Raw genomic sequence first — 14870 nt, 5'->3', positions numbered from 1 at the left:
ATATGAAATGTTTGTTTACGCGAAGTGTTTATCATCATTAAATGTATGTCGACACGCTAGTTAGTCATAAACTATAACCATAATTTTACGTTACGATTGTGGTTTAGACCTAACTAATGAGAATTATATACCAAATGATTGTCAAAGTTGGAAGCACTAACCATGATATATAACAAATATTTCATTCTTTGATTATAATTTATTTTAATTCTGCCCAAAATTAAGTATTAACTATGGCCACCTTTAATTTGGATGGTTTAAAACACAAAACTTTAGAATAATTCCATGGAATTGTGCTTCTTTAGTCTTATCAAATAGAACATAATTGATGCATGTTGTAAATAATTAAAGAGGAAGCTGTCTAATACTGTAGGGGAAGATTATGAATCATATATGTCAATTTGTTACACTGTAAAATGTGGACATGAAGGGGTAAAAACAGATTATGTAGAAAGACATTTTGAGAAAAAGTTGAAGTATATACAATTTATTATCCATATATTGGGATGTTGTTGTCTATGTTAATCCACTAATTCAGACAAAGAGAGAAACCATTCATTAACCAATGTCTTGTTGGTCTCACACATTATATTGGACTTTGGTTGTCTTTTTTTAGTTATGTTGGAACTTTCATCATTAACCAACTAAATCCTAAATGCATGGATATTTATATAAAGTCTTATTGCGGCTGTAACATCACATGACTGGATTGAGTATCAACCATATAATGCTAGTTGGACATTAAATTCTGATCACTTTTTTTATAACTATTTTTTTATAATGTAAGGTTCATTGTAGAAATTAAAGCTGTCTAAAAATTGTCACAATATTTTTTCTTCACAAAATATTTTCTATACAAACTTGCTCTATACTCTTATATATATGCATTGAACAATACTCTCTCTCTATATGTTCCATAATTTGCATTTTCCTTCTATATAATCAAAGAATTACTTGAGTGTTGAGTCTTTTTTGTTGTATCTTTCTTTCTTGGGTTTTCATGTTTTACCTATTTGTCCAAATAGCTTCTCCTTAGTTCCATTTCTTTTCTTTGAGGTCTCCTTAATACTTATTCTTGCCTTAATTTTATGTTCATTCTCAAACATTTACATCTATATTTAACCACAACATAGCCTCAAATATACAAATACATCAAAATAAACAAATATTTGAGAAATGAAGTGAACTTTCTCGAGAATGACTCGAGCTATCTGTACTTGTTTGATTTAATTCAAACTAGATTTTGGATTTGGTGTACCTCTTTTATACCTCAAAATTCTTTATCTTTTGCAAATTGGTATATGGATCCAAAACTTTGTATAATGCTAAGTTATGCAAAGTTGTCAAAATGATCCTTTTTATAACGGGTGGACATCCCCTTATACTCATTTTAGTATAATTTTCCTTTATAAAAAAATACAAATAGAAACCCCGTTTTTCCTTTTCTACCAATATGTCCTCTTCAAATTCTTGGACACAAATATTTCAGTGGTTAATGAAGCCAAAATTCTATACAAAATGGTAAAAACAACACTAACTTTTTCTGTTTGTTTGGAATATGTTGTTTTTTTTTCCTTCCTAATTTTTATTTTGGAAAACACAGCATATCCTATGTGAAGTTTATAAATATGAGGCTAGAGATAATCCAAAAGAAGAGGAAAGCAGTTCAGAAGTTTATGAAGAGTGACATTGCTGAACTTCTTAAGAATGGCCATGACTATAATGCATATACAAAGGTAAAAAAAATCATTTAATATTTCAACATTCTTGATGGGTCTTACATCAATGAATTTAGAACATCGTTATTAAGTCTTTGCACTTGATGCAGGTTGCAGAGCTTCTATTCGAGCAAAAATTGTTATCCTGCTATGAACTTATTGCAAAGTTTGTTGAATGCATATCAGATCATGTTGAAGAGCTGAGTAAAAATGGGTATGCTTCTTCAAATAGTGGAATAAAGACTCGATTGTTCAGATAGTGGAATAAAGACTCGATTGTTGATTGTTGTTGTATTTGTAACGCATTTACGGGATTTATAATGACAATATTCTAACCTTCTTAAACAGGGATTGTCCTGATGAATGCAAAGAAGCTATACCATCATTGATATATGCTGCAGCAAGATTTGCTGATTTGCCAGAATTGCGTGACTTCAGAACTTTGTTTACTCAGAAATTTGGGAATTCACTTGAACCTTATATAAATAAAGAGGTAAACCAATTATAACACACCTTATAGCACATACTTATTCATAATTTTCATGTGAATGTAAACTTTGTATCTAAAATTGAATAATTTATTTTCCTTAGTTTGTTGAGAAGTTGAGCAGAGATCCTCCAACAAGAGAAATGAAGATTAAATTATTGTATGATATAGCACAAGAGTTCTCTATAGAGTGGGATGATAAGGCTTTGGAGAAAACACTTTATGCACAATCTCTACATGGAGTAATAGTAAGCCTTCAAATTTACTAGTTTGAATTGATTATGATACAACTACCAATGAAATAATACTATTGTCTTCAGGAGAGGACTAAGGTTGATAAACACAGAGATGAAAGTGATTACAATAAGTCTAAAGGAAAAGAAAGAAACACTACCTCTCAAGGAAAGAAGGATTTCAATGGTGAAACATGGATTCAACAAAGCAGTAGTGAAGATGAAGCAAGTACAGATATGTCATCAATGGATGGCACAAAATCTAGTTCAATTTCATTGGGAAGCACTTCTGATGATGAAGTACAAATTAAGAGCCCATCTTCCTATTGGCTTATTCCACCACCTTACCGAAAACAAAATACAATAGATAGAGGTAAAAACAATTTAATGAAATGCAACAGAAAGGGTAAAAGATCATATGTGAGAGGTACATCTCTTCCTACTGAACCCACAAATGCAGTAGAAACATCAACATGGCATGCAAGAAAAATGTCCTTAGATCAAGAGTTCAAGGTTGGTAGAGGGCGTGTGCATCCTAATCTACCGGAGGATTATGATGACTTGGCAGCTCGTGTTGCCGCTCTCAGAGGGAGATAAAGCATAGTTACATAGTTCCATCATTTAACAAACGTAACACGTACCAGGTACCATGCTCCGGAACTGGTACTTCAAAGAATGTAACTAAGGATAAAAGAATGCACCTTCACAATTCACAATCATTTATGTTAAGCTTGAAACTTAGTCATTTAGTTATGACTTATGATTCTTATTTAGTTTCAGCTTCTATAGCCATGACAAATAGTTTTATTGGTTTATGTCCATCTATAGCTATACAACTCAAGGTTAGGCTAGGATTTTAATCACATTCCTTTATAAACATGCATGATATTAGAATCTAACCATTTGTGCTAGTTTCATATTCCTTTATTTATATGTGTAATTATGCAATGTAAAACTCATGTTATTTCTCGTATTCACCCGCTATTTCATTTGTGCTAGTCTCATATTTTCCATGCATTGCCCAAAAAATTAGAATCTAAGCATTACACAATTAGTAAATAGCTTTAAAGATGTCACAGTTACAAAAAGGTGAACTTATAGAAATGAAAAATATATAACAGCAAATCACTTACAGATATAGCAGCATAGCTCTTGCTCTTAAGGTATTGAATCGTCTATAGCATCTTGAAACAACTTCTCTGCGTCATTAAGAGCCTAAACAAACTTTGGTTAGCTGAAAATTAATGTAGTCAACATAGCAGTAAAAAGTCTTATTATTTCAAAAAGTAAGGCATACCAATTTTATAGACAATCTGAAACAAAGAACATAATTATTAGCACCTTAAAAGAATCATCTAATGTTNTGCATAAGCAATTAAATTATCACCATCAGTGTATCTAGCTGGCCTTTTAATTAGTCTTCTGGTTCTGTCTCGAGCAATACAATAATCATCTTCTTGCTGATGAATAGGAGAAGTTGTACTGTCATCACAATCAACATAATGATCATCAATGCTAGATTGATTTGTAGAGGAAGATGGAACATCAACATTAGGAACTGTAGGTTTCACTATCAACTCCACCTTCTCGCTAGTACCCTGTAGATTACCTGTACTAGTAGAAGAAGACACAATAGATTGTTTTCCAGAAGATAAAAATGCATCCTCATTAAAAGTCACATCTCTGCTAAGAATTAATTTCCGTGACTTTGCATCAGAATACCATAAGCGATATCCTTTAGACTCAGATGCATAACCAAGAAATATGCACTCAACAGCTCTTGGAGCTAATTTACCATCATTAACATGTGCATAAGCAGGACATCCAAAGATTCTTAAGTTAGAATAATCAACAGGATTACCTGACCAAATTTCTTCTGGGATTTTGAAATCAAGTGCTGAATGTGGAGAACGATTAACCAGGTAACAAGCAGTAGATGCTGCTTCAGCCCAAAATTCACGCCGATGCCATAACCCAGCATTTGAGAGCATACAACGAACTCTCTCAAGTAGAGTCCTGTTCATCCGTTCTGCAACACCATTTTGTTGAGGATTTCTTGGAATAGTTTTGTGTCTAGCAATACCATTTTTTGTGCAGAACTCATTAAAATCACCATTGCAGAACTCTAATCCATTGTCTGTTCTAAGCTTCTTCACTTTCTTCCCTGTCTGGGTTTCAACAAGAGTTTTCCACTTCTTGAAAGTGGAGAAAGTCTCATTTTTATGCTGCAGAAAATAAACCCAAACTTTGCGAGAAAAATCATCAATGATGGTCATCATATAGCGACATCCTCCATGAGAAGGAAATTTAGAAGGCCCCCAAAGGTCAGAATGAATATAATCAAGAATACCTTTGGTACGGTGAGTTGCAGTGGAGAAACTAACCTTTTTCTGTTTCCCAAAAACACAATGTTTACAAAAATCCAATTTACCAATGCCATGTTTACCAAGATGACCTTGTTTGCTTAGAAGGTGCATACCTTTTTCACTCATATGGCCCAGGCGCATGTGCCATAATTTGGTAATGTCATTATCATGCATTGAAGAAGATACAGCTGTTGAACCTGTCACAACAGAACCTTGCAAGACATATAAACTACCAATCCGGTTAGCTTTCAATAATACCATAGCACCTTTCAATACCTTTAGAACTCCACCTTCAGCTGAATACCTACACCCGAGAGACTCTAGGGTGCCAAGAGAAATTAAGTTCCGCTTCAAATCTGGAATATAGCGGACATTAGCCAAGGTTCTGACAACACCGTCATGAGCCTTGATCTGAATAGTACCTATTCCTGCAACTTTGCATTGGGTATCATTGCCCATCAAAACAACACCACTGTCAACATGTTCAAAAGTGGTGAATAAGTCCTTATAAGGACACATATGAAAAGTACATCCAGAATCAAGAATCCATTCTGTTTTACTCTTATTATTATAAGAGACAACAAATAAAAGATTATCACCGTCAGAATTGGCTTCAATATTAGCAGCTTCAGAGGATTGTTGAAATTTTCCCTTATCTTGTTTTTCTTGTTTTTTCTTTAAGATAAAACAATCAGGAATGTCATGCCCCGGTATCTTTCAATAGCGACAAGTTTTGTTGGATTTGCGACCTCTGGATTTGGATCTGAACTTTTTATAATTGGTACTCCCTTTTTCTTGAGTTCTACCTCGAACACTTAAGCCCTCACCCTTGTCCACAGAATTAACTTCAAGATCAAATTTTTCTTTGGACAATAAATTAGATTTAACATCTTCAAAGGATAAGGTATCATTATTTCCATACAACATGATTTCTTTGAAGTGCTTATAGGTAGAAGGTAAAGAGACAACCAACAAAACAGCTTTGTCTTCATCTTCAATATTAATATCAATATTTTGCATATCCATAATAATAGAATTAAACTCATCAAGATGAGTTTGAATAGGAGTACCTTCAACCATACGAATGGTGTATAACCGTTCTTTGAGACGAAGCTTGTTTGCGAGGCTCTTGGTCATGTATAAAGTTTCTAACTTCAGCCACAAAGCCGCAGCGGTTTCTTCATTGGCAACCTCACGAAGAACCTCCTTCGACAAACAAAGTTGAATTGTTGAAAGCGCCTTTTCATCCAACTCGTCCCATTGATCATCGGTCATGGAAACTGGTTTCTTTGACTTCCCATCTAAAGCTTTCTTTAATCCGCTCTGGATAAGAACGGCCCTCATTTGGACTCGCCAAATAGAAAAGCTAATTTTGCCATCAAACTTCTCAATGTCAAATTTTGCAGACATTTTGAAATTCTCAATTTAGTAAGAGCTCTGATTCCACTTGTTAAGGTTAGAGCACAATGCGGAAGCACAGGATTGAATCAATTGAGAACAAAAGAGAAGCAAGTAAAGGATAAAGAAAATAACACACAAGATTTAACGTGGAAAAACCCCTCAGTGTGAGAGGAAAAAAACCATGGGCGATCAAGAGCAAAATTCCACTATGTAAAAAAGAAGAGTACAAGAAATCCTCTTATAATGATGAGGACAAATGACAATATTTTTTTCTCACAAATACTCTCAAATGGAACAAGAATTCTCACCAAGAATGCACTCACAATATATGTGTAAATGAAAGAGATGTTGTGTGTTGTGAAGATGATTTTGAAGCTCTCTATATGTGTCCTTTTATAGGCAAACAAAGTCTTGGTATCTTGGATATGAAGCATTGGATGCTTGGAAACAAAGTCATAAAAGTGACATAAAATACCATTAAAGAGAGCCATAAAATAGTCATAAAATTCTTTTAAGGCATAGAAATGAGAGACATCTAACAAAATCTTTAAGCATGGGACATGCCCTTTTCAATACTCTCTCTTTTTGGTACATATTGAATACTCTCTCTAAGCAGGGGTCTAAATGACATAATTTGTTTTGAACTTAGAAATTAGACACTTTTTGTGTTAACAAGAAGATACGTGCATACTTACATTAGTGCCTTCTTGTGTCTTCTCTCTGTTTTGTTTATGTTTCTATTTATCAAACGTTTTATTTCCTTTGACTAATGGTTTTATACATTAGCTGTGATTAAAGAATTCAGATTAGTTCCTTTTAGTAGTTAATGTGTGAACTTGGCTTATCAACTCTTCCATGTATAATAGTACTACATCCTTGATCATGGTGAAGTTTTTAGTAAACCATTTGTTTTATTGGAAGCAATATAATGCTGGTAAGATTACCAGCTGCAACAAATGTGAATCACACCAAGTAAGCTTTGTGGAAATTAATAGAACACATACAACCTTGTGTCTGAGAGTTGCCACTGTCATTCTGTTATGGTTAATGCCAACTGGTTAATTTCTACTATTATTTTTATAGGGAAGGTTAAAATGTGATAGAAGCAACAACCCTAAGGCAAATGGTTCAATACTTGGATGCACACTGGTACAATATACAGGAAGGTTCAAACTTTAATAAAATCTTTAGAGACCGATAAAAGCATCTGCAAACTTTACCTAAGTTTACTAATTTTCCCCCTTCTTGTGGCCAGTTTGGGATAGTTTTTAAGAGGGCTAAGATATGGATATTATGTTTTTTTATTTGACAAATATTATTACGTTAATATTTTATACTGAATGAGATTTGAACTCCCAATCTACTTACCGCTAGACTCTTTCTGCCATCTACTCTAACTATTTAATTACCTTATGACCTTGTAGATATGGATATTGTGTAATTGATTTCTGTTTTTAATTTGTATGGCGTCAAAACTTGGTTTCAAATCTGAAGTAGGATGATCTCATACAAATAAGATTAAGATTATGAGTCAAAGTCAACCAGGAAGGTAATACTGATATTGTCGGTTTTGAAATGATGGAAGTAAAGTGGAAATAATGTACACGCTGACAATATATGAGTTTTATATTATTCGTGTTTAATTGTTATTAACCCTTGAATAAAAGTAATACATATAAATGATAGATGATATAATTATTATGTATAAACTTTTATACTAACACTTGTGAGTTAATGTTGCTTCAACCAAAATAGTTTCGGTCTTGAGGACAACAGAAGTCCGATGCTCATTTGTCCCTCATGTTAGTTTTTCAAATTTAGCTTCATCAAAGACCGATTTTCTTGTAATGGTAACACAAACAATATAAATAAAATGAGAAGAAAGATGTGGGAACAAATAATATAAAGATAAAAAATTGAGCTCAAATGGAGATTTCTTTTCTTTGAAGTGACTAAGTGAGCTGTAAAATGAGAAAGTTATTGAAGTGATCCTTAGATCACTACGTGGTTAATATTTTGATGCACTTTATCTATTTACATTGGATTTTTTCCTTAATCATATTATTGTTATGAAGCCAAAAACCAAGTAATTAAAGAACTAGAATCCCATAGTTGGATGAGTTATTCTCACTCATGTCCTCATCTAATAAAAAATGATATTAAAAAATTATAAAAATAAAAACTGTTATTTTTACACTTTTTAACAAAATTCTGCCCAGACAGAGAAACACCATTATTTTAAAATAGAAGATTTTCAATCAAAATCTCATCTGGAAAATTTCATGTGCTCATGTCCAAACAGAAGGCATCAAGTTACCAAAGAGTTACTACATTGATACAATAGGAAGGAAACACGTAGCCAGAGATAATAGAGGACGGCACCAAAACCATTTGACTTTTCTCTGCTTCTTACACCTCATCTCATGTTTCTATTTATACAACAACCAAGTACGTGCCATTGTGTCCCCTTTATATAACTCATTTCTCATCTCTATCTCTTTGTCTATTTTCTCAAGCCTCCAAAACTTCTCCTTCTTTTTCTATCTCATTAAACAAAAAGTGGCTTAGTTAATTAATTAGCTCAAACTATATATTTAGCTTATCCAACTTACATAGCATCACCATGGGGAGAGCACCATGTTGTGACAAGAATGGCCTTAAGAAAGGACCATGGACACCAGAAGAAGACCAGAAACTCGTTGATTACATTCAAAAACATGGCTACGGGAACTGGAGAACACTCCCAAAAAATGCTGGTATGTTATATTTTATGCAAAAAATTAACATTAGAAACAAATTAGTGATTCTTATAATTTATATATTTTGCTTATTTTTCATTGAGTAGGATTGGAAAGGTGTGGAAAAAGTTGCCGTCTTCGTTGGACAAACTATCTCAGGCCAGATATAAAGAGAGGTCGATTCACTTTTGAAGAGGAGGAAGCAATAATACAGCTACATAGTATTCTTGGCAACAAGTAAAGACTCTTATTCGCTACTTTGTTTTTCATCAATTTCAATATACATGCATGGTACATTGCAACATATCCGATTATTCCAGAATTAAATTAAAAAAAATCATATAATAAATGACTAAAATATAGTGTGTGTTTTTTAACTTACTCCTCAATTAAGTGGATCAACTCTCATATAATAATATAAATAATTATCATTTACTTATGTTATTTTATAGACAATTGACATAATAAGAAAACATTATGTCCCAATGTTATGATTCATTGAAATGCTAATGGGGAAGATTTTGTGTTAATTATAGATGGTCTACCATTGCATCTCGCTTGCCAGGAAGAACAGATAATGAAATCAAGAACTATTGGAACACTCACATTCGAAAAAGATTGTTAAGGATGGGAATAGATCCTGTGACACATAGCCCAAGACTTGACCTATTGGACCTCTCTTCCATCCTAAGTTCATCTTTCTATGATTCATCACAAATGAACATCCAAAGGCTACTTGGTATGCAGCCTATGGTGAACCCTGAGCTTCTAAAGTTGGCTTCATCGATCTTCTCCTCTCATCAAGGTCAATACCCTACCAACATGGAATGTGCTCAAAATGGTGATCAAGAGAACCAGCACTGCAGTACACAATTTCAGAACCAAATCCAAAACTTTGAGCACACCCCTTGTGTTTCATTGCCTTTGACTCATTCACAATTGGTTGAATCCAATATGAACCAATACCCATCAGATTTCAATGACTTTAGTTCCCAACAACATTCTCATATGAGTGATTGGCATAGCAATGAAATTGCTTCAAGAACTGCTATTAATGAAGATTATGTCCCTCAATTACCAAGCTATAATTACTATGGTTCTGATTATCTTACAAATATTATGGACCCTCTTGTGTCCGAAACCTCAACTTTCTATTCCAATAACAGTAACCAGAACTTTAGCTTCACTTCAGTTCTATCAACACCTACATCAAGCCCCAAACCATTGAACTCAAACTCAACTTATATCAATGGGAGTAGCACTGAGGATGAGAGAGAAAGCTATGTCAGCAGTAGCATATTGGGATATGAAATCAGAAATATTCTAGGTGTGAATGAGATCATGTAATTTTATCAAGTAGTTGTGTGAAGCGAAATTTGAATCGAACAAAAGGGTTGATTATTTTCCTTTCATTGGCTAGCTATAGCTAGCTACGTAACTATTGATCGATCGTGTTGTTCGATAGTTGTAAGTTGTAAAATTTCGTAAATCTTTTTAATATTATTGATAGGTTGACTTTGTTCATTGATGCTTATTTTGGCTGTGTTAGGAGTAGGTGCTTATCTTCTTGCAATTATTTATCCATCTAACGTTTCTATTATTGCTATGGTACTGTGCATGAACGTTAATTTTCCCTCCTTAGATTAGCAACTCATTATTATATCAATAGGATTACTTAAACAATAAAGTGAACAAAAACAAAATTACATCACTTCAAGGCAAATCGAAAATGATGCAGTGGGTTTGAAAATGGACACTGGTGCCTCTCTCTCCATAATATATGTATATGTGTGTAAAGTGAACTGTGTAGAAATATTTATAAATCATTTCAGTATAGAAATGTTTAGTTTTGTACATAAAAAATGATAGCTATATTTTGTGGTGAAAGAAAAGAAGAATAAAAAGAGAAAGAAATTGTAAGGCTCCCTTTCTTTTCCCAAGAAGAAAACTTGCAAGCTTTGATCAATAGTTGTTGCAAAATAGCATATTATTTGACTATATTGCCAAAAAAAAGAAATCAACATATCTAATAAAATTATAAAGTCAATTTAATACACATTCAGTACATCGTTTACTATTATCTATATTACTTTTTTTTATAAAATTAATAATAATTAAATATAAATGGTAAATAATATAAATATGTTGTCAATATATATATTTTTTCATATTCTCTATAGTTTTTTTTTTAACTGTTATTCATTGACACGTTAAGCAGCAAAAAACAGATTAGTGGTATTACTTCTAAATTAAAATAATATACGTTATCAATATTTTATCAATATACAACACTACAAAAGCTACTTTTCTATTTATTTTGTCTCTTGTGTTGTTAATATTTTGGTCGGAAGCACCATCTTGAATTAGAAAGTAGAACTCAAAAATAGAAAGTAAAGTGAGTAATCAAATTAGAAGTAAGTGAGGTCATGGATAAATGATTTGAAACACTGACGAAAGATTTCAGGGTTTCAAACATTGTGTCCAAAATGCCGGAATGGTAACCGGAAAATGTACGGCAGAACACGTGGGGTTGACACCTGTCTGGGACACCTGTAATAGATTACTGTCTTTTCACGTAGTGATAGCGAATAAAGTAATATAGTATACACCATTTTGCATGGGGTTTTTGACCAAAACACTAAATGCTACGTGGCCATGCACGAACGGTGATACAGCAATATGTACACTCTTGTAGAGCCCACTTTACAAAGCATTGTTGCTTTTCATTGAAAATCATGGCGTGTTTCTTGTGTTATATATTTTTCTGGAGGGTTCCAAACTTAGATTTATGGATGATCATATTAATTGTATCAGCATTGGAGACACCTAGAATTAATAATATAAGATGACTTCTACTTTTTTGGTTCTATTAAGAATAGCATTCCTAAAGAATTAATTCATTTTGGTATTTGTGGTTGTCTCTCCTAATAAGTTTTACTCTCAAGTTAATAAGATCTTATACCATTAAATCAACGTGATGGAGTAATCCTACTTTAGTGACTTTTTTACTCACTCAACAAAAAAAACTGGGTTATCCTATTTGAAATACCAAATTATTTTTTTTATGCATGGATGATGTTACTGGCATAGTGAGGATGCAGCAGGAGCAGAATATAGTGTGGATCATTTCCATTATGGCCTCGTGAGTCGTGACTTAACGTGCCTCAGTTCACCTTCTACTAGAATATTTAATATCTTAGGATATTTTTCCCATTAAAGTTATTTGGGATTAAATCCATTCAAAATTATTTTTTCTAGACCTTCATAGCTATTTAGATACGGAAATGTTATTTTCCTTAACAATTTTCGACTTCAATTTGTTCTTCTTTCATTTTGAGGAGGATTTATTACCCCAAACACACATACATACATATATATATATATATAGAGAGAGAGTAATAAAAAATAAGTGAAGAATAAAGATAAAATTATTTGTTGCAAGATAAATTCTCAACTTTTGAAGTACAAATTACACCAATTTGAGTTTAAGGGAAAACGAAAATTTCTTTCAAAGCTAGAGAGATTGAATTACTTTTGAAACAACCATGAAGAAATTGAAATGTGTCTATCTTTATAAATGGTATTTTTATATCCAACATTGACAGCCTTAATTTGCCTAGACTCCTAAATTTTATACATCAATTTTCAAATAAGTTTCTTCCGATGTGCACATGAGACCCTCCACAAATTATTTGCCCATTTTCCATGTCACTAAGATAGTAGTTTCATAAGTCTGATTACGAGGTCAGATATATTTAAAATTTTAACAATTTAAAGATAAATTATTGCAATATGAAATTGTATGTCTAAATAACCACCATTTTCAAATAGAAGCATGACAGAGTTTGACTTTATCAAGGATTTTTGTGGTTGAAGAAAAAATATTACAAAATCTCGTGTAAGATAAAGTCTTTTATTCATATTTAGGTCATTAGTCCGTATTTGGTATTTATTTAATACATGTGAATCTATTTTTTAATACTTTTTATCATATACTTTTATTATCGACAATAAAACATCTGTAATCATTTTGGTGCCAAGAACCATCAATAAATACGTTATTCCTCACATTTTGGTACCATTAATCATCCAAGCACAAACCAATTATATGTGTCATATACTTCGGTCAATCCTACATTTTGAACCACATATTTTTGAAGCACATATAGCTGGCATTAATTTGTAGGTGGTGAAGCCTTTCTTGTATATGTAATATGTTCGTCATTTTTACGCCAATAAGGTTTAGTATATACCAAGTCGTATTCATCATTTCTTGATTGTTCAACGTGTCCTTAAAATACCGGGCATGCATGTCTTTGTATTAAGGGTAATAGGTTGTCTTTGACTAGAAACCGACCAGGCAATTAATCACACATACAAACATCTCTCTAATTCTATGTGACCTTTCTCTCTATCGCTTTCTTTTTCGACCGTCCAAAGAAAAAGTTGCTACAAAGGTTTTTGAATAAGTAGACTCTTAAAAGTGGGTTCATGTCTTTGCTTGAGTTGCTCTTATTTCTTTGTTCTCTTATCTTTATGCCCATGTGTTATTTGTCTGTTTTTGAGTATTCTCAGAGATAATATCTTTATATACTGGATGAAAATATGCAATGCTCTCAATGAAGAATCAGGGGAAAAGTTGGCAAAGCACATGGGAAATACAAAGCACGTACAATCCGTTCCTATAGTAATACATAATACAATTTAAAGGAGAACTTTTCGATTGCGGCATTATGGCCTTATACATGAATTTTGGTCAAATAATCCGGCCATTTTCTTAGTATCAACTAGTAGGTTGAGAATATGACAACCTAGTGCATGAGACTCCCAAATAATTAGTCTAGGATTTGAACTTGTGATATATTGGTAACTAAGTAACATATTAAGAATAATGTTAAAAATTAACCCAATTCAGCCCACTCAGATCCAAGAACAAATTAGCATTTGTTGATGGCACTCTCCCAAGATCCCCTCTCAACGACCCTGTTTTTACTGCTTAGAAGAGATGCAACAACCTTATTGTATCTTGGCTCACACAATCCATTGAGCCATCAATTGTCCAGAGTGTACTATGGATGGAAAATGCAAAAGAGATTTGGGATGACCTTAGGGAGAGATACTATCAAGGTGACATATTTTAGATTTTCGATCTCATTGGCCAAATTCATTCCATCAAACAAGGAAATCAATCTATTAGCAGATTCTTCACTCAAATAAAAGGAATATGGCAACAGTTAGAGAATTATAGACCTATTCCTCTTTGTGAATGTGAGATTAAATGTACCTGCCACTTGATTCCCACTATGAAGAAATATAGAGAGAATGATTATGTGATTTGTTTCCTAAGAGGTTTAAATGATCAATTCTCACCTGTCAGATCTCAGATCATGTTGTTAGACCCTCTTCCACCAATCAATAAGGTCTTCTCCACTTTAATCTAACAAGAAAGACAGATGTTGTTGGAGGATCCAAGTTTCTCTGCTAATATCTCAAGCACCAACTATGAATCAAGACAGAGAGGTAGAGGAAGAATCATTCGAGGAGGCAACAACAACATATACAATGCACCAGGTAGATTCAACTCCTCAGGGAGAGGGAGAAATCAAAAGTCCTGCACCTTTTGTCAAAGGATTGGACATACAGCTGATTCTTGCTACAAGAAGCACAGATTTCCCCCAGGATACCAAAACAATTCAAGCATTATCCATAACTACATAGGGCAAGGAGATGATGATCACTCTCATAATGAAGAAGGACTAGTTGAATCTACTCCTAAAGAAGCCAAGTCAGAAGGAGATTTGGTCTTCACACCAGCCCAACATCATGCCTTGAAATCACTGATTCAACAATCTATGAGTCAGAATAGCCACAATACTAATCAGATAATATCTATCCCTAGCTCAATTCATATGCATAAGGAACAAAAC

General features: G+C 33.1%; 2 protein-coding genes and 1 long non-coding RNA gene across 4 annotated transcripts; 2 read left to right on the top strand and 1 right to left on the bottom strand.

Annotated features, from left to right (window-relative positions):
* On the top strand, positions 1416-3408 carry LOC109330550. 2 transcript variants are annotated; one of them, XM_019564778.1, is made up of 6 exons: positions 1416-1521; positions 1604-1736; positions 1829-1932; positions 2067-2211; positions 2310-2447; positions 2526-3408. In XM_019564778.1, exons 1-6 carry the CDS (start codon positions 1454-1456, stop codon positions 3033-3035), a joined length of 1098 nt encoding a protein of 365 aa, XP_019420323.1. In that variant the 5' UTR covers positions 1416-1453; the 3' UTR covers positions 3036-3408. The 2 variants fall into 2 exon arrangements, with proteins under 2 accessions (XP_019420323.1, XP_019420321.1); XM_019564776.1 differs by having other exon boundaries at positions 2310-2453.
* On the bottom strand, positions 2107-3766 carry LOC109330552. Its single transcript, XR_002105679.1, has 3 exons — positions 3572-3766; positions 2600-2781; positions 2107-2194 (listed from the first exon to the last, which is right to left on the bottom strand). It is a non-coding gene; the product is annotated as an uncharacterized LOC109330552 (long non-coding RNA).
* Positions 8675-10467, top strand: LOC109330551 (protein ODORANT1-like). The gene is made up of 3 exons (XM_019564779.1): positions 8675-8961; positions 9051-9180; positions 9480-10467. Exons 1-3 carry the CDS (start codon positions 8829-8831, stop codon positions 10288-10290), a joined length of 1074 nt encoding a protein of 357 aa, XP_019420324.1. The 5' UTR covers positions 8675-8828; the 3' UTR covers positions 10291-10467.

The sequence above is a fragment of the Lupinus angustifolius genome, chromosome LG17, assembly GCF_001865875.1.
Source record: "Lupinus angustifolius cultivar Tanjil chromosome LG17, LupAngTanjil_v1.0, whole genome shotgun sequence".
NCBI lineage: Eukaryota > Viridiplantae > Streptophyta > Magnoliopsida > Fabales > Fabaceae > Lupinus > Lupinus angustifolius.
The sequence above is the reverse complement of the archived record's forward strand: the minus strand, read 5'-3'. Positions and strand labels throughout refer to the sequence as shown.

Excerpts from the sequence above, each read along its gene's own strand:
- LOC109330550 (XM_019564776.1), top strand. The coding sequence starts at position 1,454 with ATGTCCTCTTCAAATTCTTGGACACAAATATTTCAGTGGTTAATGAAG. Across the intron at positions 1,933-2,066 it reads GAAGAGCTGAGTAAAAATGG|GGATTGTCCTGATGAATGCA; the intron begins GTATGCTTCTTC and ends CTTCTTAAACAG. Across the intron at positions 2,212-2,309 it reads AACCTTATATAAATAAAGAG|TTTGTTGAGAAGTTGAGCAG; the intron begins GTAAACCAATTA and ends TATTTTCCTTAG.
- LOC109330551 (XM_019564779.1), top strand. The coding sequence starts at position 8,829 with ATGGGGAGAGCACCATGTTGTGACAAGAATGGCCTTAAGAAAGGACCA. Across the intron at positions 8,962-9,050 it reads AACACTCCCAAAAAATGCTG|GATTGGAAAGGTGTGGAAAA; the intron begins GTATGTTATATT and ends TTCATTGAGTAG. Across the intron at positions 9,181-9,479 it reads CATAGTATTCTTGGCAACAA|ATGGTCTACCATTGCATCTC; the intron begins GTAAAGACTCTT and ends TGTTAATTATAG.